The sequence below is a fragment of the Cottoperca gobio genome, unplaced genomic scaffold (assembly GCF_900634415.1).
Source record: "Cottoperca gobio unplaced genomic scaffold, fCotGob3.1 fCotGob3_408arrow_ctg1, whole genome shotgun sequence".
NCBI classification, from domain to species: domain Eukaryota; kingdom Metazoa; phylum Chordata; class Actinopteri; order Perciformes; family Bovichtidae; genus Cottoperca; species Cottoperca gobio.
In genome coordinates this window covers 32,501-58,217 of record NW_021166994.1, presented here as the reverse complement: position 1 = coordinate 58,217, position 25,717 = coordinate 32,501, and the positions used below count along the sequence as shown (strand labels likewise).

The 25,717-nt window shown below is 45.3% G+C and overlaps 1 protein-coding gene across 1 annotated transcript in view; it reads right to left on the bottom strand.

Annotated features, from left to right (window-relative positions):
- Positions 1 to 11,493: 11,493 nt before the first annotated feature.
- LOC115005952 (protein PXR1-like) overlaps positions 11,494 to 25,717 on the bottom strand; it is a gene marked incomplete at its 5' end in the record, with an annotated part of 46,650 nt that continues 32,426 nt past the window's right edge. The window contains one exon of the mRNA XM_029427936.1: positions 11,494 to 13,712. Within this exon, the coding sequence (XP_029283796.1) occupies positions 13,369 to 13,712 (344 nt within the window). The remainder of the gene's footprint in view (positions 13,713 to 25,717) is intronic.

Below are 25,717 nucleotides of genomic sequence, written 5' to 3'. Positions count from 1 at the left end.
TATTTGGGATGCCAGGTGGAGGAATCTGATCTGCTGGGATCACAACGGTGCAGCGTCCTCAGCTGATACACAGAGAGGTTGTTGGTTCTCTGAGGTTTCCGACACACTCAAACAGATGCACATGGCGGACTACAGAGACCCATCTGGTTCCAGGTTGTGTCCCCATCTGATTCCCATCTTTCTGTTTGCTTCAGGGACAGAGATAACCGTGAGGAGGAGGGGAAACTGTAATAATCGTAAATGATTCTTCTCAGAGCGGATGTGCATACAGGTATTCATGTCTGTCCTCGACATGTGGACGTCTGTGTTGATGTTAAAAGCTGAAGAGAGTGAAACCTGTGTTCTGAATCAGCTTCATCAAACATTGGATCATTTTGGTAATGACGTTTGACTGACTGAAGTGAAAGCTTTTACTCGGCCCCCCTCTCTTTGACGTGACACTAAGTGAATGTGTCTCTCTGCCTGATTTGAAAGCTCTTATAAATACAATAGTTAATACTTGGGTTAGTACTCATCACTGTGCGTTAATATTTCAACATGTTAATGTCTTTATGCTACAGTCTTGGCCAGGTCCTCTTGTTGGTCTTACCTGGTTAAACATGCAACTAATGTCATCAAGGAAACGCTCACAATGACCCCTGCAGGACCCGAAACCAGATAAATGAGCATAATCAAATACATTTAATCTAATCCTCTGTCCTCCACAGTGAGGACAGGGGGGCAGGTTGTCCCTCGCACTGCTGATAAGACGCGCGGGCCGGGCGGCCGGCGGCCCGCGCGCACCAGCACATCCACCTTTCATTCACTGCGTTTCTATTATTCTCATTTCTCAACGGCGCTGCAGAGCAAACAAACGACATCCTATGATGCAATGCGGCTGTCAAAGGGGGGAGCAGCCCGGCGAGAGAGCGCGTTCACACCGCGACAGAGAGGCAGGAGAGGCGGACACGCACGAGCTGTTCAATCAGAGCTGCTTAAGAAAAGTGATTTACACTTTACAGCCTGCTTTTAACTCAACAAGTGGGTTAATTATAACCTCTCGTGACACAAACAACAATTTGAGAAAAGATCACTTATAATTTAAGGCAGACCTTCATCCTAAAGATCTAAATCGTTGTATAATTCCCCTAAATGTGATATAAATGACTTTGATATTGACTTATATCACGGTGATTTGTGTCGGGCAGAAAACTACCTCTGCAAATAACAAGCTGCTGCAAATAACAAGCGCGGCAGGGTGGATTGTGGCGGTGTCTCTCCCCAGTGAAGAAGCAGACTAATTACTTACAGGGAGGTACGGAGAGGATAACCCGGGTTCAACTCCAAACAGTCTATTTTAATTATCCTGCACTCATCTGAACCAACACGCTGAAGATTAACATGTTTTACAAAAAACAACAACACGCAATTTACTGACATTTTTCTTTTGCAAAATACATTTTTAACCATATTTATGATATCATAAAAACATAACGAGTATGTGGTGATGCAAAATATAGACGGGAAGCTGTGATAGAAAAGAAACTAAATTGTTTTTTCCTCCGTATTCAGTTATTGTTTTGCTTCTCGGTGAACTTGCACCAAGCTGCAGGTTTTATTGTCTGGTTCATGGACTCTTTAGTTGACCACCACATTACTGGTAACCAGAAATATAAAAGCTGAGCTGACTTTGATTTGGTGCGCTCCCTGGCAGAGTAAAAACAGGCTGAAGGAGCACATAAACGCTGCAGACTAAATAACCGGGGGTTTGGGTAGATTTTACGCACGGTGGGTGTTGTGAAGTGTTATTATGAAGCCTTATAAACCCTTTAATCTTACCTGTAATTAGCGGAGAGGAGGACCGGGGCGTTTGGAGCAGCAACAAAAAGCAGAAGAAAAACCTACAGGTGGACCAGGAGGGAGGGTTCGAGCAGCGGAGCAACATCCTCGGGTTTCTCCAGGAAAAACGATCACAATTGGTTGAAAACGGAGAAATAGGAACAAAATCAATCCAAAGGAAAAGAAGAAGTGAAACAGATCCACGTTTCTTCCGCAGACGTCTCGTCTTTATTCCAGTTAGGTGAGAAAACCTCCTCAGTTTGTCTGTTAGCACTAAAATGCAAAGTGACAATCAGCCAGACGCGCGGAGATTACACCGATATTAAAATGACAAAGACGCGCCGACAGGCAGGAGACAGCGGGGCAGCTCGTGTCGCGCGCGGAAAGCAGGAGTCCGTGGATGAAAACATTTAAAGATCAAAACAGTCCCAAAAATGAAAATGGATTTCGCTCCACTGCGGCAGTCAGAAGAGTCCAAGGCAAAGTGTCCGAGGTGGTTTGAGCTCTGATAAACAAACACAGACAATTTAGGCAAACTGGAGAGTTTGAAAGCGGCTGTGACTCCCTGCAGATAAATCAGTAAGAGACGATATTCGAGGAGACTCGTTTCAATCTGCGCTCCGAATCCAAAAGTCCGTTTGGCACATGGATGCTCGATGCCGACTGTCTGGGACGGAGGAGTGGACTGCAGTCTCTCTCTCTCTCTCTCTCTCTCTCTCTCGCTCTCTCTCTGACCGGCCTCTCCTCCTCCTTCTCTGGTATTAAAGCGGACCTCTGGTGTCGGAGCGCACCACAGAGCCAGAAAGTCCTGCCTCCTCTGTGAAACCCGGGACCTCCTCCTGCCTCCAGACCCTCTGTGGTCCTCTGCTCCAGGTCGCCTGCTGACTTCTCCCAGTCCTCCTTTTGTTATTCTAAGTGTTTAATAATCACTGTCTCTCTGCTCCTATCTGCTTCTGTCTGTCTGTCTGTCTGTCTGTCTGTCAAATCAAATCAAATCAAATTTATTTGTATAGCCCAATATCACAAATTATACATTTGTCTCAGTGTGCTTTACAGACTGTACAGGTTACAACATCCTCTGTCCTTAGACCCTCGCATCGCACAAGGAAAAACTTCCTAAAAGAAACCCCAAAATTAAAGGGGAAAAAATGGAAGAAACCTCAGGGAGAGCAACTGTCTGTCTGTCTCTCTGTCTGTCTGTCTCTCTGTCTGTCTGTGTGTCTGTCTGTCTCTCCGTCTGTCTCTCTGCTCCTATCTGCCTCTCTCTGTCTCTCTGTCTGTCTGTCTGTCTGCTCCTATCTGCCTCTGTCTGTCTGTCTGTCTGTCTGTCTCTCTGCTCCTATCTGCCTCTGTCTGTCTGTCTGTCTGTCTGTCTCTCTGTCTGTCTGTCTGTCTGTCTCTCTGCTCCTATCTGCCTCTCTCTGTCTGTCTCTCTGTCTGTCTGTCTGTCTCTCTGTCTGTCTGTCTGTCTGTCTGTCTGTCTGTCTGTCTCTCTGTCTGTCTCTGTCTGTCTGTCTGTCTCTCTGTCTATCTCTCTGTCTGTCTGTCTGTCTGTCTGTCTGTCTCTCTGCTCCTATCTGCCTCTGTCTGTCTGTCTGTCTGTCTGCCTGTCTGTTACTGAACCTCTGTGTACTATAGATCTACGTGTGTGTGAGTGTGTGTGTGTGAGACAGAGAGAGACAGTTATGTTAAATGTTAGTGTTTTAGAAGAAGACGAAGTAGAACAAAGAAGATGGAAGGAGCGGAGGATTAAAGTGCAACATGTGTGTTTTCTTCTGAAATGACCAACATTTGAATGATTTAGTAAAACAGTATTTTCCACATACACCCTTTTTTTTGTCTTACATTGTAGATACACAGACATTTCCTTCTCCTCACTATATTTAGAAATGAGTGAAGCCAAAAGCACACAGACACTGGTGTCTTCAGACTTTTGGTTTGTGGCTGTTAACAGTTAGTTCTGATGGAGACACATCTTAATGCTCCAGCTGCAGATATGTTCCACAGTGTGTGACAATGTCGCTGTGCACAAAGCTAGCACCATACAACATTTTTTCCCAGTTTGGTGTGAAAGATCTTTGCCCGTCTGCACAGAGCTCTGACCTCAACCCCTTCCAACACCTTTGGGGTGAAGCGGAGCCAGACCTTATCACCAGCATCAGTGTTGGACCTCATAATGCTCTTGAGGCTGAATGAGAGCAAATCCCTGCAGCCAGATTACAACATGTGGATTACAATGCAAAGTTCAGCTCTGTGTCCACACACTTTTGACCATGAGATCGACTCGGCACCATCATCTCCCTGATAAGTCCCTCACTCCTGTGCAAAAATAAATACGTCCCTGTGGTTGTCTAAGTGCAGCCAAAAGGCCATGTGGGGCTCTTGAAGGGGTCAAAGGTTCCCAAACTGCAGTCTGGGGAACCTCGGGAGGACACTGATCACACAGTCAGTGGAGAAAGAGTCAATCAAGTGAAAAACTATTCCTCAAATTCTTCAAATGTAAACAATGACTCAACAAATCAAATGAATTAGTTCTGGATGTAAAATGCAGTTTCATGTCCAACTCGACTCACTCGACAAATAAACGACATGTCAGCATCATGTTCCCATAAATCTGCAGTCTGGAGTCGACATTAAAGTCTTATGTGACAGATGAGGCGGGTTGCATGACAGTATCTGTGTGTGTGTGTGTGTGTCTGTGTGTGTGTGTGTGTGTGTGTGTGTGTGTGTGTGTGTGTGTGTGTGTGTGTGTGTGTGTCTGTGTGTCTAGCCTCTTTAAAGTGAAGCTCGTCAGAAGCTCAGACGGGGAGGAAAAGTCTTCAAAGAAATAATTAGGACCCACCCAGCTGCTTTTAACTGAGCGTCAGCCGGCGCTCGATCTGTGCCGCTGCATGCTGGAAACACACACCAGCCGGGCTGCCAGGTGTGTGTGTCAAAAAGACAGTGAGGAAGAGAGACTAAAGGGAAACATGTCAGGGAGTGTGTGTGAGTGTGTGTGTGTGTGTGTGTGTGTGTGTGTGTGTGAGTGTGTGTGTGTGTGAGTGTGTGTGTGTGAGTGTGTGCGTTAGTGTCTGAGAGAGAAAGTTTGAGTGTGTTTTTAAAAAGGAAGTTTATCAAAAAGAGAAAAGGAGTTTGTCTTTCAAAGAGAGGAAGAGCATCAAAGAGTGTGTGTTTCAAAGAGTAAGTGTGTGTGTGTGTGTGTGTCAGAAAGAAAAAAAATAAGTGTGTGTAAGAGAGAGAGACCATCAAAATGTTCTGAACATGTGAGTCTAGAGATAAAAAGTCACAGAGTGAGAGAGGCTGAAATGTTGGTGATATTAACCACTAGATGGCAACAGAGAGGAGGGGGTGACCTGGGCTGACTGCACGCACGCACGCACAGACACACACACACACACACACACACACACAGTTTTAATGACCTCGTCACACACAGTGTCCAGCCCTGACACACACACTTCAGAGGAGCTGACGATGTGTGAGCTGCAGCTGATTTCAGTTGTGCATTAAGTTCAAAGAGAGAACGTGTAAAACGTTAGTGTGCTTGTTCGTCCTTCTTCTAAAATACATCAAATGTGTCGAAGGAAACAGAAATCATCCCATCATTTTAAATTGACAGTAAAGACTTGTTTTGCTCCTGTCTTATGATATTTATCCCCGATATACAAGAAAGGAAGGAACTGCAAAGAGTCTGTCGGGACTGAAACCCTGTTTGACGTACTGATTAAAGATCTGAATTTGCATTTGTTTAGAGTGTTTCCAAAGACACAAACACATGGATATAACATGGATATAAGATGGCTATAACATGGCTATAACATGGCTATAACATCATGGCTATAACATGGATATAACATGGCTATAACATGGATATAACATGGATATAACCATCATGGCTATAACATGGCTATAACATCATGGCTATAACATGGATATAACATGGCTATAACATGGCTATAACATGGATATAACATGGCTATAACATGGATATAACATGGATATAACATCATGGCTATAACATGGCTATAACATCATGGCTATAACATGGATATAGCATGGCTATAACATGGATATAACATGGATATAACATCATGGCTATAACATGGATATAACATGGATATAGCATGGCTATAACATGGCTATAACATCATGGCTATAACATGGATATAACATGGATATAGCATGGCTATAACATGGCTATAACATCATGGCTATAACTGGATATATAACATGGATATAACATGGATATAACATCATGGATATAACATGGATATAACATGGATATAACATCATGGCTATAACATGGATATAACATGGCTATAACATGGATATAACATCATGGATATAACATGGATATAACATGGATATAACATCATGGCTATAACATGGATATAACATGGCTATAACATGGATATAACATCATGGCTATAACATGGCTATAACATGGCTATAACATGGATATAACATCATGGATATAACATGGATATAACATGGCTATAACATGGATATAACATCATGGCTATAACATGGCTATAACATGGCTATAACATGGATATAACATCATGGATATAACATGGCTATAACATGGATATAACATCATGGATATAACATGGATATAACATGGATATAACATCATGGCTATAACATGGATATAACATGGCTATAACATGGATATAACATCATGGATATAACATGGCTATAACATGGATATAACATCATGGCTATAACATGGCTATAACATGGCTATAACATCATGGCTATAACATGGATATAACATGGATATAACATGGATATAGCATGGCTATAACATGGCTATAACATCATGGCTATAACATGGATATAACATGGATATAGCATGGCTATAACATGGCTATAACATCATGGCTATAACATGGATATAACATGGATATAGCATGGATATAGCATGGCTATAACATGGATATAACATGGATATAGCATGGCTATAACATGGATATAACATGGATATAACATGGAGCAGAAAAAGAAGGCTCATTTAAAAAATAAACGCCTGACGAACAAGGAGAGAAGTTAAAATGAGAGACAATCTGGACAAGTTTAAAAGCTTAAAAACATTTTTGTAATTTCAACTCAACAGATCATCCAAGAAGAAAATAAAATGAGGAAATACAAATGATTTTTCCACTCGACCTCAGAGCATCTGAGAAACCCCAGACACTTCAATCCAACAGTGTTTTCCTCCTGGAGAAATGATCCTGGTTGGATAATGTTTTTAGAATGACTAATGTACTCATAGATCCCCTTTCCTCAACACATACAGTCAAATGTCAAGAAGGTAAAACAAATGTCTTGTTTAGAGGAAGATGTTATTCTGCAGGAAAAGATGAAACCGTGTGAAGAGATGTTCTGTGTGTGATGGAGGAGCTGCTGCAGGTCTGAGCGATCAATGTCCTCAGATATTGTCAGATCGTACAGACGGGCTGTAGACGGGAGGTGGGACCCCCGGCGGCCCTGAGGTTAAAGCCCCCTGCAGCCGACAGGTCTGGCTCTGAGAGGCTCTGAGGGGGGAGAGGGTAGACCCAGCTGTCTGAGTCAGGCCACACCAACACTAATAGCCCATTTCCACCACAAGAACCTTTCCAGGAACGCAGGACTCTTTTTTTCTTCTCTCTAGACATTCAGGAACATCACCTGAGTTTAACCCTCAGCTGGGTCTCAACTCGTTCTGAGGGGACACCTGTGACCTGTAGGAGCAGAGGTCAGGGCTGAACCTGGACGGTCAAAGCATAGAAGTAGAATGAGAGTAGAATCAGCATACAAGGATGGTTAAAGAGGCAGAGTCTGCACAGTTCTAGATTTGAGTTAGAGGCAGGAAACATGGTCCAAGTCTGATTATATCATTCTATAATATATAGCACAATATGATAAATGTGCCAGTGAAGCACGTCGGGTGGAGCTACACAATAAAACACTAATTGTGACTTGTAATTGTTTGTGTTTTACATCCTCGTGAGGACATAAACTGCAGATATTTAGAGGTTTATGGAGCTTTTTATGAACGATTTATATACTCACTCACGACAGATGTACACCCTGGAAACAAAAGGCTGAGGGTTTGATGGCGTGTGTGTCAGGTGGTGAAGAAGTGAAGTGTTTTCCATGTTTTCAGAGGGAGGGGAAGTGTTTTGTGAGAGAACAGCAGAAGTAGTGTGGGAGGTCTGGGGTCTATCACGCTGCAAACTCCTGCTTTTTACAAGCTTCTCTCAGGGAAGTCGGGCTGCGAGTTAATCTCTCGCAGTGTATCGCTGTTGTCGGACACATATCTGCAGAAAGTCAGATTTTTAGAAAGGAATGCGAGAGGTCATGAAACTCACTCAGCACATAATCGACTTCAGCTCGAGTACGAAGGAGAAAAAACATTCAAATTGCAGTCGTGAGACTTTTCCCTCCGTGATTACAGCAGAATTCACTTCTCAGCTCCTTACCTGCTGCACGCACGCACACACACACGCACGCACACACACCACCACGCACGCACGTATTTTATTATAAATCTGTCTGTGTGATGGATATTTTATTGTCTCTGACTCCGGACAGAGCCGTGTTAACACAGGTGGTTGTGACACTTGTCTTACATCATGTCAATAGAAGGTATAATCTGCTTGTGTTATTCAGGGAGTTTGAATGGCAATGTACTTTCTTTCCTGGCAAATGTATTGAATATATACATTTTAAATAAATAAATCTAATTTAAATGTTAAACTAACAACTCTAACTAAAAAAATGATGTATTTAATGACCAACATAATAAGATTTGAATATGAAAACATAAAGATACACTGTTGTAACTTCACTTAAGGAGACACAAAAACAGACATGATGGAGCTGCGTTACCAAGGAAACAAAACATACTTTCTGGTAATTTTCCCCTGGAGTCAAAACACGGGATGAGTATTGTTCACAGAAAAATAAATCTGAGCCACCTCCTCGTGGCGGAGGTGAAACGCTGCTGACGCTTCAAATCTGCAGCGAGAGTAAAATGATGCGGCAATTATCTAATCCAGTTTGTTTACGCCTTAAACCCCGCGAGACAGAAATAAAAGCCTCAGTGAGCCGGCTGCTCCTCCACGTCTAAATCCAAACTCCACTTTTATTACGCTGCATCCAAACGGCTGCGGCTCGGTTACACTTTGATTGTTGCAGGATTGTTGTTTGATGTTTTTACCAGTTGGGTGTGTTCAGCCATGTTTGGTGGTTCCTCACATCGGAGCTGGTTCACTGGGCCGAGGCGAGAATGAGGGGAGGCGACTGACGAGGGAAGAAACCAAGTCTGGGAAAGTGTTTAAAGTCGCAAACACAAAACACAAACCAAGAGAGCAACGGAGGAAGAGGAGAGAGAAGGAAGAGAAAGACATGATGTGGCTGCATCACGTCCGCTGGCAACGCTTCACCCACAAACTGACCGTTTGTAAACGAAACACTCACCTCGTGTTGGAGTTCTTTCTCTCGTGCCTCCACGATGAACGATAATAATCCAATTTAAACGTCTCACATGCATCTTCATTAAAACATTTCTACTTAAAACACAACCTGTGCAAGCTCCAACCTGTGAAGGCAGAAGTGTTGTAAGTAGTTGTTATTCTGTTTAGTGTTTTGACTCCATTCTTTTTGTGTTTTTTTCTAAGCATATCTCCTCGATCAGGATCGACCTGAGAAGCAGAAGAGGGACTCAGATGTCTCTAAAGAAGTCCACAAAGGGACGAGGACGAGCGTCCGATCTCTCTCTCTGCCTAGTTTCTCCCCCTTGTCCTCTCGTTTCACTCTTCTCTGTGCTGCCTTCTTCGTTTATGTCATTTCTCATATTAACTCTGGATATTATCCGTATAATTAGGTCGGCACATTGTCTGACGTTTGGTTCAGGCACCTGGGGAGAGGGTGCAGGTTCCAGGATGTCGTCGTCTCATATTATATATATATAAATATTACGATACTACAGTACGCAGCGTGCCGTCTCACCTTTATTTCTTAGGTATTACTTCAACACTGTGTTTTAGCAAAAGGAAAACACACAACGTTTGTGTTGTGTTGTGTCAGAAACGTTTTTATTCTAAACAAATATTCCAAACTAAATTCCAACATGGCCGACAGTCTGTGGCGTTTGGATGCTTTTTTTCACAATTGGAAATATGGGCAAAGAAAGTAAAGTTGGAACCATTAAGTTTCTCTGGGGGACAAAGCGGGTAAAGTTCTGTGAAAGGTTCCACAGTTCCAGGAAGGAAAAGTTCCCGTGGGTAGTGACGGGTGGGAAGAGAGGCTGAGAATGGAGAGTGCTGAGAGATGGAGAGATCGGACGAGACAGATTGCGAAAGAGTTATTGAGAAAGGAAGTGGGAATGGAGATCTGAACTGAATTAGGGAAGTTAGAAAATAGAAAGAGAATTATATTTAAAAGCTTTGAAAGAGACAGAAAGAGCACAGAGAGAAGGAAGTGACCGAGAAAGATTGAGAGAGAAGGGAACAGAAAGACGGGGGACGAGTGAGAAAGATGATGGATGTATATGAAGGGGAATATGAGAAAGAGGGGGGTACATAGACATGAAGTATAATAGGGAGGGTGATACAAACAGAGCTGAGCTCAGAGGGAAATGACCTATTTGAGTAACGGAGAGAGTGAACGATATGGAGAGAGAAGAGTGTTTGCGGCTGTAACTCTGTACTGCAGTGCTCCTACATGTACACACACTGAGAGCTGCTCTGCTGTAGCACCGTTACCCAATCTGCAGCTGAGCTCGCCGCCACAGTCTTAAAGAAGAAAAGAGAAAACAATCGTTTCAAAAGGCGTCGGACTGAGTTCTGTTCATCGCTTCTGCACTTTGTCCTCAACTCTCTGAGGAGAAACGAATATGTTGAGGTTGTGTGTGTGTGTGTGTGTGTGTGTGTGTGTGTGTGTGTGTGTGTGTGTGTGTGTGTGTGTGTGTGTGTGTGTGTGTGTGTGTGTGTGTTGGCCTCTGGGCTGTGAACACCAAACTGAATTACATCCAGTATGTTTGTGATCCTCTAAACTCACCTGAGCGTGAAAGAGTTTATTACAACACATCTGCATTGTCACTTACGTTTCGAGGGAAGACAGAGTTGCATCTTTTCCAGAGGTTATGAGAACTGGAGGTCAGGAGTGGGAACACGAGAAGTGAGACGAACAGACGGGTAACAAAGCAACAGTTGATCTAGTAAAGTGTATCAGCGGTCTGAACCGTGCTGCGTGCAGAAGGTCCAAGTTTTAGTTTAGTTGGTTTGTAATAATTCTACTTTTCAAGCCGTGTGATCGTCTGACTGCTGTCGTGTTCCTGGAGGTCACCAAATACCTGGCTAAGAAAAGTGGCTGCAAAACTAATAAACAAGAGTTAATCGTTATTTCAGCTTCACCCGATGAGCTTCAGGAGGTCTAGAGAACGTCCCGTGTGTATTTCAAACTGCACACATCATTTAAAATCAACGGTGAGACACTTCACAGGTTCAGAATGTACGCTCCACTTCCACATTCAGTACCAGTGGAGGAGGAACTCTGAGGGGAACATTACTGTACCGTACTCAAGAACGTTCAATCTGGAGCAGCTGCTGTCATTCATCCACACAAGCAGAACAAAGACAGGAAAGTATTGTTCCAATAAGCACTAACGGAAGGCTTTGATTTCTTACAGTAGATTACTTTTATTACTAAATATTCCACAGATACTTCTTCCGGCTGCACACACATGACTCGTCTATAAAAGCAGACTCGGAGCAGGAGTCCGGTACCTGAACAGCTAATACAGCAGAACCTATCACAAACATTCACGTGTTCTGGACCTCGTGTCCAGTGGGAACCTCTGTAACACACACTTGGATATCTCTCCTTCTTGGCAAGGATGAGTTCATCTATTCTTATTCCGCACTAAAAGTCCAAATATTTATCATTTAAAAACACGAAAGGAAAAAAAGACATGAGACCAGCTGCAAGTTTCCCAGTCGGCAGAAGGCCTGAGGCCGAACGTGCAGACACGCTGCAGACACGCTGCAGACACGCTGCAGACACGCTGCAGACTTGTAGTGTTGCAGAGCTGCTGATCGTCCTGTGTTAAGCTGGCACAGCATCTATGGCTGAAGTCGAGAAGCTTCAAGTCTGGCAGAGAAACGTCTCAAAGCTCCTAAATGATGTGTGTGTGTGTGTGTGTGTGTGTGTGTGTGTGTGTGTGTGTGTGTGTGTGTGTGTGTGTCCAAAGTCCACAGGTTCCAGTCTGTAACAGCGAAGACGTGAGCGTTTGTGTTTCACATGTTTTACTTTAAAGCTCCTGATTACTTTCTGCACATTTGAAATGTCGTCCTAACACATGCGGCCACACGAGGACTTCGCCTGAGTACAAAGTGAACAACTGAATAAAGAATAACTCAGATTAGGTATTTGACCGTTTCAATAAATGATACTCTACTCAGAACAAACCAAACTATCTGCGGGACCAGATACGAGTACAAGTAAGAACGATATGTTACTTTCCTCTGCCACAGCACCACACCTGACCTCACGTGCAGTAACTATGTTACAGACGACACAAGTGCCTCGCAGTGTATTTCAGACGCAGCCTCCCCTTCATGGTGTTCCTGAAGATGAGCAGAAGAAGCCTCGGGTGTTAAACTGGCTCTTCTGCCCTCCTGATTGCCACCCTGCTTTTTCCAGAACACGCCCTGCTGGTTTCCACTGTGCGAAAGGTTGGACCCCGCAGCACCGGGTATGTATCCATCAGCAGCCGCGTGTCCTTGAGTGTTCCAGATTTAAAAACCTGAACTGACTGGAAGAGGTCAGAAGGGGTGGTGGTGGTGGAGGCTGTAGGATGTGGCCTTGATTTACCCGGGAAGAAACAGGGCTGCTGGACACGGCAGGCCATTTATTCTTAGCGGCGAGGCGGGGGAGGCTCTGCGAGGCCTGGTGCCACGCGAGGGGGCGAGAGGGCGGGTCTGACGTCACATCCAGAAGGGTGCGTGGGCGGAAGGGGTGGTTTGGGGCCTGAATGGGATTAGGGAGGCGCAGGGCTGTGGGTTCAACTGCTGCTGGGGCTAGACGAAGACGAGGAAGAGGAGGAGGAGGAGGAGGAGAGAGTCAGCGAAATGTCTGAGGAGAGGAGGAGGATTCGCCTTCACCACAGCTGCCCAGCGCACACACACACCCCAACACTAGTGGATGTGGTGCAGCAGCAGCAGCCCAGAGACACAGAACGTGTGTGTGTGTGTGTGTGTGTGTGTGTGTGTGTGTGTGTGTGTGTGTGTGTGTGTGTGTGTGGATCAGCTATTACTAGATGATGTAAATATGCGTCTGACAGGAAATTGCTTTGATTGTGACATATGTGGCGTTGCCGGAGCATATTTACATGTAAATATATATTAAGACTGCATATGTGAGTGTGTGTGTGTGTCGAGTTATGTGGCCTTGTATACGTTTACATGGACACTGTGTACACACGTATGCATATTTATGTGTGTGTGTGTGTGTGTGTGTGTGTGTGTGTGTGTGTGTATATGTGAGCTTATTGCACGGCTCCTGTCAGCCCTCACCAGCCTCCGGCTCCTTCTTCTTCTCTTTCACTTTTACGGACGACTTCCTGGGCACTTTCTTCTCCCCTGACTCCTTGCTGGCCTCCTTCCCTTCCTTGTCTTTGTCCTTCTCCTTCTTCTCCTTCTTCTCCTTGGAGGAGGATGATTCCTTCTTGGACTCCTTCTTCGCCTCCTCCTTCGGCTCTTTGCTTGAATCTTTCTTCGGCTCCTTCTTCTCCTTGGATGACTCCTTCTTCTCCTTTTTCGCCTCCTTGATTGGCTCTTCTGCGCCTCCCACTTCCTCTTTCACGGTGGCCTCTGACGACTCCTTTGACGCCTCCTTCTTCTCTTTATCTGAATGAGGAAAGAGAAGAAAGAGATCATTACTACACACAGCTCTGCATACGACTAAATGTCTTCTTCTTTCCTTTTCAGTGACACAATTACATCATCACATGCACAGTGTCTGTCAGTCAAACCTCCTGCTCTCCTCAATCACTATTAGTGTGTTCAAATGGATAAAAACGTACAATGGAGTTGTTCTCATTTACATATTTGAAGCATTAAACAGGGATTTGACGCTTCTGCACTGGAATGTGAAATGACTCCTTTAACACGTGTATTCTGCGTATATTGACATGCAAAGCGAGCGCTTGCAGAACAGATTATATCTTAGTTTTTAAAAAGCTCAGTTTTCAGATGTATCCACTTTAAAGAGCTTCGTTGGCTTAGTTTGATCGAAGTGCAAAACAGAGGAAATGTCATCAGATTTCGTTTTCAAAACTACCAACTACGCTGGTTGCATTTATAAAGGCATCTTTTAGTCTTCAGTTTGGTATTCCATCTACACCACAAAGTATCTTTACCAAATAAATCTCATGCAGCTGGTTTGGTGTTCTGCTAAATGATGACGGACCCGTGCAGCTTCGCTCACACTATGAGGGACAAAGCACCAAGTCATCTCCAATGAAGCAACACATGAGAGTGGCTTCACGCTGGCTCTCTGTCTGACTTGGAGTATGAAGTCTCCCAAAGACAGAGTGTACTGACAGGGCTCGTGATCAAAGTGTTAATGAGCCCCGTGTTGTTCTAACAAAGTAGGACCTCCGATGGGTCGTCACATTGTAAGTCGGTTCATCAGGAGTGAGAATGAGGATTAACTGACGTTTGAACAGTCAGCTGTGTTTTGTTCTGATGCAAACACGCTGCAGCCCTCAGAGGTCTTTAGCATCGAGACAAATTGAGCGACAACAGCACCTGTTCCAGACAAAGGACCACCACTTAACTCAAGTACCCCCCCCACCACTGTCAAACACACACACACTGCAGCCCCGCCTCCTTTAGATTGGACGGGCTCTGATAAGATGATAACGGGACCGTTGTCTGCCAACAATGAGACGCACTTCTTATCTCCATGAGAACGGAGGGGGTGAAGAGACTGGAGACTACAGCCTGGTATCTTATGTGTGTGTGTGTGCGTGTATGTGTGTGTGTGTGCGTGTGCGTGTGTGTGTGTAGAGACTGTAGCTTAGGAACGGCCTCTGAAAGTGTCTGCATGTGTCTATGTGCGTGGATGTATCTGTCTTTTCATGTAGGTGGAGACGACAGACTGCTATGTAAAAGTGTGTGTGTGTGTGTGTGTGTTCACAGATTCCTGAGAGGAGCTCTAATCAGATGGCTCATCGTCTAGGGCTTACAGAGTGTGTGTGTGTGTCTGTGGCAGGCAGACGGGGGCCATAAACTACTGTATGTAACTCACTGAAAGCGGTTGGCAATTTAGTTTTTAAAATGAAGTTTAGACATGTCGCTAACCAACAGACATTTATTTAGAAAGTTTGATTTGAGTCCAAACTCACAACTGGATCAAACACAAATCCATAAAATTGCTTTTAGAGAGGATTGTAGATTGTAAAAGGAACAATTCAGTATCTCCAGTTTCTCCAGGCGGCTGCTCCACAGTGATGTCATGTCCTCATTATAATTCTACTCACACAGGAGGGACAGTGAAAACAAACATGGAGGATGATTATACATCAACTGATATGTTCATGTTACATTTGAGGTGTGCAGCTATTTCAGGTTTTCACAGTTTAGCAGACGGTAAGTGAGGAGGCTCGTTAAATCAATTCTGTTTTTCCGCCGACAGGCACTTGTCTGCCCCCCCCCCCCCCCACACACACACACACACACACCCAAATAACTCCAAATAACCACACGACCTCAAAACTGTAACAGTAAATGCAGGCAGAAGTTAATACAAGAATAACGTTCATACAAACACAAACAAACACACACACACACACACACGTTCGTGCTGCGACACAATACATGTGTCTCATTCAGAACGAGTGAGAACACAGACGACAGCACATTGTGTAAAAAAAGGGAACATTTACACATCATTTTCCCTTTTCTCACAACTGTTTTTTACACAACGTGCGGTCGTGCAAACCCTCTTTCAGTGGTCTCAGAACTTTAAGAGTCAGACATGAGAGACTTGGGACTGAGGGAGTGTCGTATCGAAGCAGTAAAAGAAAAACGACGTTCCACAGAGAAAGTGTGGGGATATAAAAGTGGAGATATGTCCATGTCTGTGTGTGTTTGGGTGTTTGAATCAGAGCTCTGTGTGTGTGTCACTGACCATGTCATTGAGTGTGTGTGTTAATCCTGCAGCGACAGTCTGATCCAGACACACACACACACACACACACAAGCCCCTCTCTGCACATCACTCCTCAGCAGCTGAGCCAACAGATACCAGGAGACTGTGTGTGTGTGTGTGTGTGTGTGTGTGTGTGTGTGTGTGTGTGTGTGTATGTGTGTAATTAAAAATATACTTTATCTTTGTACAGCAGGAGTTACAATCCCAGAGGATACGAACTCTCTGGTCCTACGAGCAGAAAGGTTACACGCTGAAGCTCTTTATGATATAGACGTGAAACCTTTAGGAAGATGTTGTAACTAAATCCAGAGTTTTGGACCGATTCATTTCTATCTTCGCTTCACTCGAGTGTCCCATCAGTGACGGAGCGTTAAAGACTGATATGTGAGGTTGTTATGATACATGTATGCAGATATATGTTTTGTTTATTTGATCATGAATACACAAGTCTTCTAAAGTCATTGACGGTACAGTCTAACCTTTAAGTCCATTCACTGCATCACATGGTGCTCATCAGCCGCTGTACGTTGACATTCGGATCAACGTGTCAGTGCTCCGGTCCACAAACCGCAGCGTGTACTAGTGTTGTGTTTCTCAATGACCTCAAACATATATTTGGAGTTTCCTTCCGGTTTCTTATTTTCTTTTCGGCCAAGTTTACGTTTTGTTACGTTAATTCAAATAAATGTCACAAAGAAAATATAGTAATTGCTGTTTAGCTTCTTGTGGTGCTGAAGGGACAGCTCCTGTAAAGTGGACTTCACATGCTGCTTTTAATTTGGTGCGATATTCGTAGTGGTTTCATTGTTCCAGTAATTCATCTATTTTATTCTAGATGTTGATCACTTCTGCCTGTCTGTCTCTCTCTTCTGCCTGTCTGTCACTCTCTTCTGCCTGTCTGTCCTCTCTTCTGCCTGTCTGTCTCTCTCTTCTGCCTGTCTGTCTCTCTCTTCTGCCTGTCTGTCTCTCTCTTCTGCCTGTCTGTCTCTCTCTTCTGCCTGTCTGTCTCGCTCTTCTGCCTGTCTGTCTCTCTCTTCTGCCTGTCTGTCTCTCTCTTCTGCCTGTCTGTCACTCTCTTCTGCCTGTCTGTCTCTCTCTTCTGCCTGTCTGTCTCTCTCTTCTGCCTGTCTGTCTCTCTCTTCTGCCTGTCTGTCACTCTCTTCTGCCTGTCTGTCTCTCTCTTCTGCCTGTCTGTCACTCTCTTCTGCCTGTCTGTCTCTCTCTTTTGCCTGTCTGTCTCTCTCTTCTGCCTGGTTGTCTCTCTCTCTTCTGTCTGTCTGTCTCTCTCTTCTGGTTGTCTGTCTCTTTTGATTGTCTGTCTCTCTCTTCTATCTGTCTGTCTTCATTGTAATTGGTCCATATTGAACATGTGCTTCGTCAGGTTTCTTTATCTGTTATTGTCACTGAGTGGAAGTTCTTACTAAGAGGTTGATATAAAGGTAGTCAACACCATATTCTCGCTCCCAGAGAAGCGACCGCCGCCTCCTATATTTTCTTTTTTTACTCTCAGCAGGAAATAAAAGAGTGTGCGATAACCGGGTCCTCGGGGGAGCATTAGCAAGGGGTCAATAAACATTGACGTTGTAAGACAAGATGGCAGCTTCCCTCCTGTATGGAAATCCAGCGGGGTCAGGTCACATCTCGTCAGTCCGCTACTTCAACAAACTAACAAAGTGGAGGATCTGTAGACTAAACAGAGCAGAGGCCGGTGCTCCACGCTGCTCTGAGCGGCACAGAATGAAGTGACATGAAACCCTTTTTAAAAGGGATGTGAGCTACCTGGAAGCGTGTGGTGGGTTTCCTCAGGATTACCACAGTCTGCAGCCATTTTAATCCCACAGCCACGTCTGGATGGGATCAGTCTGACAGGAAAACATGGGCAATGTAGTTCCTTACGTTACACATCGTTGACTTCGGTGAACGATCCTCAAGGGAATAAATCTATTATAATATTACTCCCCCAAATTACTGAGGAGGTGTTTCATTTTCAGGAACATGCTTTTGAGCGCAGAAAGAAAAATCAAATGACTCTGCTGATGCAGCGGCTGCCTGCCTAATGTCATGATGGCTCCTGTGGTTTGTTAGCTGGTTCTGTGAAAATGAGGTATTGGGTGTACGTCTCCTCGAGCCTTGGTTTGGGTTCCCATGTTTCCATATTCATTTCAGAGCATTTCAATTTAAACAGAGATCGTTTATTAGTCCATTGTGGACTCTTCACCTCAACTCTATGATTATGTTCTTGTCATGGAATCGGTTTGTGTGTATATATAGTACTCAGGTTTGGGTTTGTGGTTGCCAGTTCAAATCCCCTGTTCAACTGCGGATGGGAAATGTGAGTGAGCTACGCTCAGTGAACACTCAGCTGCTGCGGGAAAGAAAGCTGTGGTTGTACTGGGGAGCTCCCAGTGTGAATGTGAGGGTGGAAAACAGCGCTGTGCATGAAAACATATTTCATGTTTTCTGCCAAAATATCCAATCGTGCAATACAATATCCACTTGTAGTGACTAAAGCATTTTTAAACGTCTTCAGGAACTTACAGCACTTGGTTAAAGTTAGGAACAGTGGCCTGGTGTAATACAGAAAACACCCGCAGTGACGTGAATCATGAGTGGGGTTTAAAACATTTAACTGGAACCATGTTGGGAATCGCAAACTAACACTAATTCATACTTAATATGTCGTCAAGTTGAGTGTGTCGCGTGTCTAGATGTTTACTATATTAGCAAGAACGTTTTAGCATAAGACGTGAGTTTACTGGACATACGCTGCCCCACAATGCATTGCCTCTCTTATACGCTCCTTTTTGTTTAGGCATTAGTTGTATTTATTGGGTTTTTCCAATCTGGATATATGTAGACGCAGCTACTGTTGTATATAGCGTACGGTGCATCATTCATGTGCTTATTACTTGATTCCTTGTATATGATGAGCTGCAGAAATCTTTCTCACTGCTTTCAACTTATCAAGGCTCTTCATCTTTCACTGGAGTTTAGAGGGCAACACTTGTTTGTTCCTTGTGGGTCAAAAACAAAAACCACAGCAACAAAAGTCAGTGTGTGGATTAGATCGGGAGAGCGATGCTATCTGCGCTGCGTTCAAAGCCCACACGTTCCGCCTGGATTCGCATGTTAGCAGCAGATATCGGCACTGCATTCATCTGCAGGCGGCCGTAGTCAAAATAGAGGCGGCCGCACAGATCTCCCGCATCCCAACCAATCAGCATGCAGGAGAATCTACTCTGCAGAGAGTGTGTGTGTGAGAGAGAGAAACAGAATCTGCCAAGGACTGACTGATTGGATCTGTGGTCTAGTGTGTTTCTTTGAGTGTGTATGCTGAGATCATATGTGCCTCCCTGTGTGAGCGCGTTCATGCGGTCCAGACAAGGCGGTCGGACAGGACACAACAGTATTATGTGAAAGCTAAAAACAAAGCTGTGTGGTCGACAGCGTGGGAAATGACAGTGTGTGTGACCGAGAGAGGAGCACACACATACACAAACACACAACAAATTCAGCTTATGCCAATGAAATCAGTCAATGGATTCACTTGCACGTGCGAAGTCAAGGCGCCATTTTTGCATCACGTTCAACTTTGTGGAACTTTGAACCGCATATTTGTGCTGTTGACCAATCGCAAGATGTCTTGACCAAGTGGCAACCTCAGGTTCTGAAAAGTGAAGTCAATACTGACGTGCCCTAAACCTGCATTATCTCTAATGGCCAACAGGGGGCAACTCCACTGGTTACAAGTCAGATTGTGCAGAAGTCTATGAGAAAATGTTCCCACTTCACACTTAATATCTGACCTCAGTAAACATTTTCCTGAACAGTTTATGTCTCAATCATTGGTTTCAAGTCTTCTTCAGCTTGATGTTCATTTAGTAAATGATGTCCCATTAGAGTAAGATAGACGATAAAGCAGGGTATGCTGTAGGGTGTGTTGACCTTGTGATTGACAGGTCGCTACCACTGTGTTGTCCAGCCTGGGTGCTCTCCGTGTTTTCTTCTAAGAACTTTAACCCTTTCACTGCGTGTGTTTTCAGTTCGTGAAAGTTAATTGTAACTTTTTGGTCGCCTTAAAATGTCCCGTTCAGATGCTCCACCCTCTTGTGTCCCTTCTGGTTCCAAAAACCAAGATGGCGACTACCAGAATGCCAAACTGTAAGGCTTCAAAACCGTAGTCCATAATCCAATGGATGGCGTCATGGTGGCTACGTCCACTTCCTATATACAGTCTATGGTCTTGACCTTTAATGAGTTGGAGAGCTCGCCAACTAGCCCTGTGAGCAGAGACAGCATGTCTCCATGCTCTACACTAAATGTTTCACAAAGATAGATTCATCTTGTGGTGAGAGCAGGCCTTTACAGAACTTCTCTACTGGAGAGACCACTATTACTTTTCCACCCGCATGGGAATGAAGAAAAAAGTTCACAACCTTGATGGCTGCTGGACGGCATTCTGGGAAATGTACAAAACAACAAAACAACTATACGACGGAGGAAAAAGTAGCTTCAACTAAATTAATGAGAAAAAACAAGAAATCATCAAAACATTTAAACAATTAAAAATATCTAATGATGGAAAAGGGAGTGTGTGTGTGTGTGTGTGTGTGTGTGTGTGTTTGTGTGTGTGTTTGTGTGCGCGTGTGTGTGTGACAGAGAAAGAGAGAGAGGGAGAAGGAGGGAAAGAGGGAGCTTGACAGTGGCTGGACAGGCAGTGTTTAATACTATTCTTGGTGTGGAATGTGCTGTTGAAGCACAACAGGCCTGTCCATCGCTCTGTGTGTGTGTGTGTGTGTGTGTGTGTGTGTGTGTGTGTGTGTGTGTGTGTGTGCACTGACAACTCAGCTAAGATTGAGCCTTGTGCTACACCACCCATGGAGCACTACACACACACACACATACACAAAAACGTCTTTGTAGGGAAAACAGATATTTATGTGCAAATGGGCACGTACACACACACACACACACACACACACACACACGCACACACGCACACACACACACACACACACACACACACACACACACACATTAGGTTATTATTGCAGTCTGCGTCTCAATGTTGATGGGGAAAATCCTCGCCAACATTTCTCAGAGAAGACAATAGAGGGGTTGGTTTGGAACTTTACTGAATGTGAATCCAGGACAGAATACTGTCCACATGTAAAACCAGAAGCCTTTTTATTTAAACTAATTAGGTTTAGTGTTCTACAATCAAAGAGTCAGCGTTTTAACCACATTCTGTTGGCTGAGAGGGAAGAAATGCTTCAGTTTGGAGTTTGCGTCTTTCTGTTACTGCAGCCAACAATGCCACAAGCACACCATCACAGGCAGTGATTGGACAGGTGTGTGGAGGTGTGATAGTAGGCAGGGTTTCTCAAGGACAGGACAAGGACAGGACAAGGAGAGGAGAGGACAAGGAGAGGAGAGAACAAGGAGAGGAGAAGGACAAGGACAGGACAAGGAGAGAAGAGGAGAGGACAAGGAGAGGAGAGGACAAGGAGAGGAGAAGGACAAGGACAGGACAAGGAGAGAAGAGGAGAGGACAGGAGAGGAGAGGACAAGGAGGACAAGGAGAGGAGAGGACAAGGAGAGGACAAGGAGAGGGAGAGGGACAAGGACAGGACAAGGACAGGACAAGGAGAGAAGAGGAGAGGACAAGGAGAGGAGAGGACAAGGAGAGGACAAGGAGAGGAGAGGGACAAGGATAGGACAAGGACAGGACAAGGAGAGAAGAGGAGAGGACAAGGAGAGGAGAGGACAAGGAGAGGACAAGGAGAGGAGAGGGACAAGGACAGGACAAGGAGAGAAGAGGACAAGGAGAGGAGAGGACAAGGAGAGGAGAGGAGAGGACAAGGAGAGGAGAGGACAAGGACAAGGACAGGACAAGGAGAGGAGAGGACAAGGAGGGAGAGGACAAGGAAGAGGACAAGGAGAGAAGAGGGAAAGGAGAGGACAAGGAGAGGAGAGGAAAAGGAGAGGAGAGGACAAGGAGAGGACAAGGAGAGGAGAGGACAGGAGACGAGAGGAGGAGGACAAGGAGGAGAAGAGAGAGGAGAGGACAAGGAGAGGAGAGGAAAGGAGAGGACAAGGAGAGGACAAGGAGAAGAGAGGACAAGGAGGCGAGAGGAAGAGAGGACAAGGAGAGGAGAGGACAAGGAGAGGACAGGGAGAGGAGAGGAAACGGAGAGGAGAGGACAAGGAGAGGACAAGGAGAGGAGAGAACAAGGAGACGAGAGGAAAGGACAAGGAGAGGAGAGGACAAGGAGAGGACAGGGAGATGACAAGGAGAAGGACAAGGACAGGGCAAGGAGAGAAGAGGACAAGGAGAGAAGAGCAGAGGACAGGAGAGGAGAAGGACAAGGACAGGAGAGGACAAGGAGAGGAGAGGACAAGGAGAGGAGAGGACAAGGAGAGGACAAGGACAGGACAAGGAGAGGAGAGGACAAGGAGGAGGACAAGGAGAGGAGGAGGACAAGAACAGGACAAGGACAGGACAAGGAGAGAAGAGGAGAGGACAAGGAGAGGAGAGGACAAGGAGAGGACAAGGAGAGGAGAGTACAAGGAGAGGACAAGGAGAGGAGAGGGACAAGGACAGGACAAGGACAAGGACAAGGACAGGACAAGGACAGGACAAGGAGAGAAGAGGAGAGGACAAGGAGAGGAGAGGACAAGGAGAGGACAAGGAGAGGAGAGGGACAAGGACAGGACAAGGACAGGACAGGAGGAGAAGAGGACAAGGAGAGGAGAGGACAAGGAGAGGAGAGGAGAGGACAAGGAGAGGAGAAGGACAAGGACAGGACAAGGAGAGGAGGAGGACAAGGAGAGAGGAGGAGGACAAGGAGAGGACAAGGAGAGAAGAGGAAAGGAGAGGACAAGGAAAGGAGAGGAAAAGGAGAGGAGAGGACAAGGAGAGGAGAGGACAAGGAGACGAGAGGAGAGGACAAGGAGAGGACAAGGAGAGAAGAGGAGAGGAGAGGAGAGGACAAGGAGAGGAGAGGAGAGGAAAAGGAGAGGACAAGGAGAGGACAAGGAGAAGAGAGGACAAGGAGGCGAGAGGAGAGGACAAGGAGAGGAGAGGACAAGGAGAGGACAGGGAGAGGAGAGGAAACAGAGAGGGAGAGGACAAGGAGAGGACAAGGAGAGGAGAGGACAAGGAGACGAGAGGAAAGGACAAGGAGAGGAGAGGACAAGGAGAGGACAGGGAGATGACAAGGAGAAGGACAAGGACAGGGCAAGGAGGAAGAAGAGGACAAGGAGAGAAGAGCAGAGGACAAGGAGAGGAGAAGGACAAGGACAGGAGAGGACAAGGAGAGGACCAAGGACCAGGACAAGGAGAGGAGAGGACAAGGAGAGGACAAGGAGAGGAGAGCCGTGTGGGGAAGAAGGGGAGGAGAGATGGATGGACAGAGAGAGAGGGAGAGGAACAGGAAAGGCCAGATGACGCAAACACTCTGAAAGCCATCCACTGTCACCTCTGAGTGTGTGTGTGTGTGTGTGTGTGTGTGTGTGTGTGTGTGTGTGTGTGTGTTTGATAGGCGGCGTGTTCATAAAATGATTTGGGGCATTTTCCAATTTTAATCCCTGCAGTGTTGAGGGTGTGTTCGTGGGACAAGGTGGAGAAAGTGAGGGACGAATATGAAAAGAAAGCAACAGGGAGTGGAGAGAGGGAGGAGGAGGAGGAGGAGGAGGAGGAGGAGGAGGAGGAGAGATGAGAGATGAGAGATGGAAGAGGAAGAGGTGAAGCAAGAAGAGGACGGTGGAAGAAGAAAGAAAGGTGAAATTAAACTTGTGTGTTTATTAAATTCTTGTAAAGACGCCAAAGTTTCTGAAGATACAAAATATATCTGGGTTAATTTTGGAGAATGGTATAAAAAACACAATATAATATTTAATATAATATTTAATATAATATTTAATATAATTTATCAGACTCTCTTAAATTAATGTGAATCAACAGTGTTTTAGTTAAAGACACACACACACACACACACACACACACACACACACACACACACACACACACACACACACACACACATTGCCTTGCACATGTTAAACTTGGCTCACTTGCAGTGTGTGTGTGTGTGTGTGTGTGAGTGTGTGTGTGTGTGTGAGCATCAACCTTTAGGAAATATTGATGTGAAAAAAAGCAAGTGAAGGAAAACTAAAGGAGAGGAACATTTCAGAGAAAGATCAACGGATGGAAAACAGGAGGAAGAGAAACGGAGGACGGAATAAAAGAGGAAGTGAGTGAAAACAGATAAAGAGAAGAAGAAATGCACCAGAGCTAAAGAACGCTGCTGCGCTGGAGCACACAGGGATGATGCTGCGGGACGACAAGTTTACGTTGTGTAAAAAGAGCTCAGAGTTGGTGAGGTGAGGTGAAGTGGGAGGGATGGAGGAGGAGGAGGAAGAGAGAGAGAGAGAGAGAGAGAGAGAGAGAGAGAGAGAGAGAGAGAGAGAGAGAGAGAGAGAGAGAGAGAGAGAGGAGATGGATAAGCAACCCGCTCCTGAAGCCAGTGATTCATCAGCAGCTCCTCACAGTGAAGCCCAGCTGAGACCAATCACCTCAAGCTCTCAGCACACAGTGTGCACGTGAATACAGTGTGTGTTTATAATATAATTAATACAACGATATTTAATAGTGGTGCAGACGTGTATATGAGAGAAGTTCAATGAGTCCAAGTCAGTCGATGACGAAAGGAGGGAACGCACAATCAGCTGAGGCTCTGATGCTGAGGTTCTGATGCTGAGGTTCTGATGCTGAGGTTCTGATGCTGAGGTTCTGATGATGAGGTTCTGATGATGAGGCTCTGATGATGAGGTTCTGATGATGAGGCTCTGATGCTGAGGTTCTGATGATGAGGCTCTGATGATGAGGTTCTGATGCTGAGGTTCTGATGCTGAGGTTCTGATGCTGAGGCTCTGATGATGAGGCTCTGATGATGAGGTTCTGATGCTGAGGTTCTGATGCTGAGGTTCTGATGCTGAGGCTCTGATGCTGAGGTTCTGATGATGAGGCTCTGATGATGAGGTTCTGATGCTGAGGTTCTGATGCTGAGGTTCTGATGCTGAGGTTCTGATGATGAGGCTCTGATGCTGAGGTTCTGATGATGAGGTTCTGATGCTGAGGCTCTGATGATGAGGTTCTGATGATGAGGCTCTGATGATGAGGTTCTAATGATGAAGCTCTGATGGTGAGGCTCTGATGATGAGGTTCTGATGATGAGGCTCTGATGATGAGGTTCTGATGATGAGGCTCTGATGCTGAGGTTCTGATGATGAGGTTCTGATGCTGAGGCTCTGATGATGAGGTTCTGATGCTGAGGCTCTGATGATGAGGTTCTGGTGATGAGGTTCTGATGCTGAGGCTCTGATGATGAGGTTCTGATGCTGAGGCTCTGATGCTGAGGCTCTGATGATGAGGTTCTGATGCTGAGGCTCTGATGATGAGGCTCTGATGATGAGGTTCTGGTGATGAGGCTCTGATGATGAGGTTCTGATGATGAGGCTCTGATGATGAGGCTCTGATGATGAGGCTCTGATGCTGAGGTTCTGATGATGAGGCTCTGATGATGAGGCTCTGATGCTGAGGCTCTGATGATGAGGCTCTGATGCTGAGGTTCTGATGCTGAGGCTCTGATGATGAGGCTCTGATGATGAGGTTCTGATGCTGAGGCTCTGATGA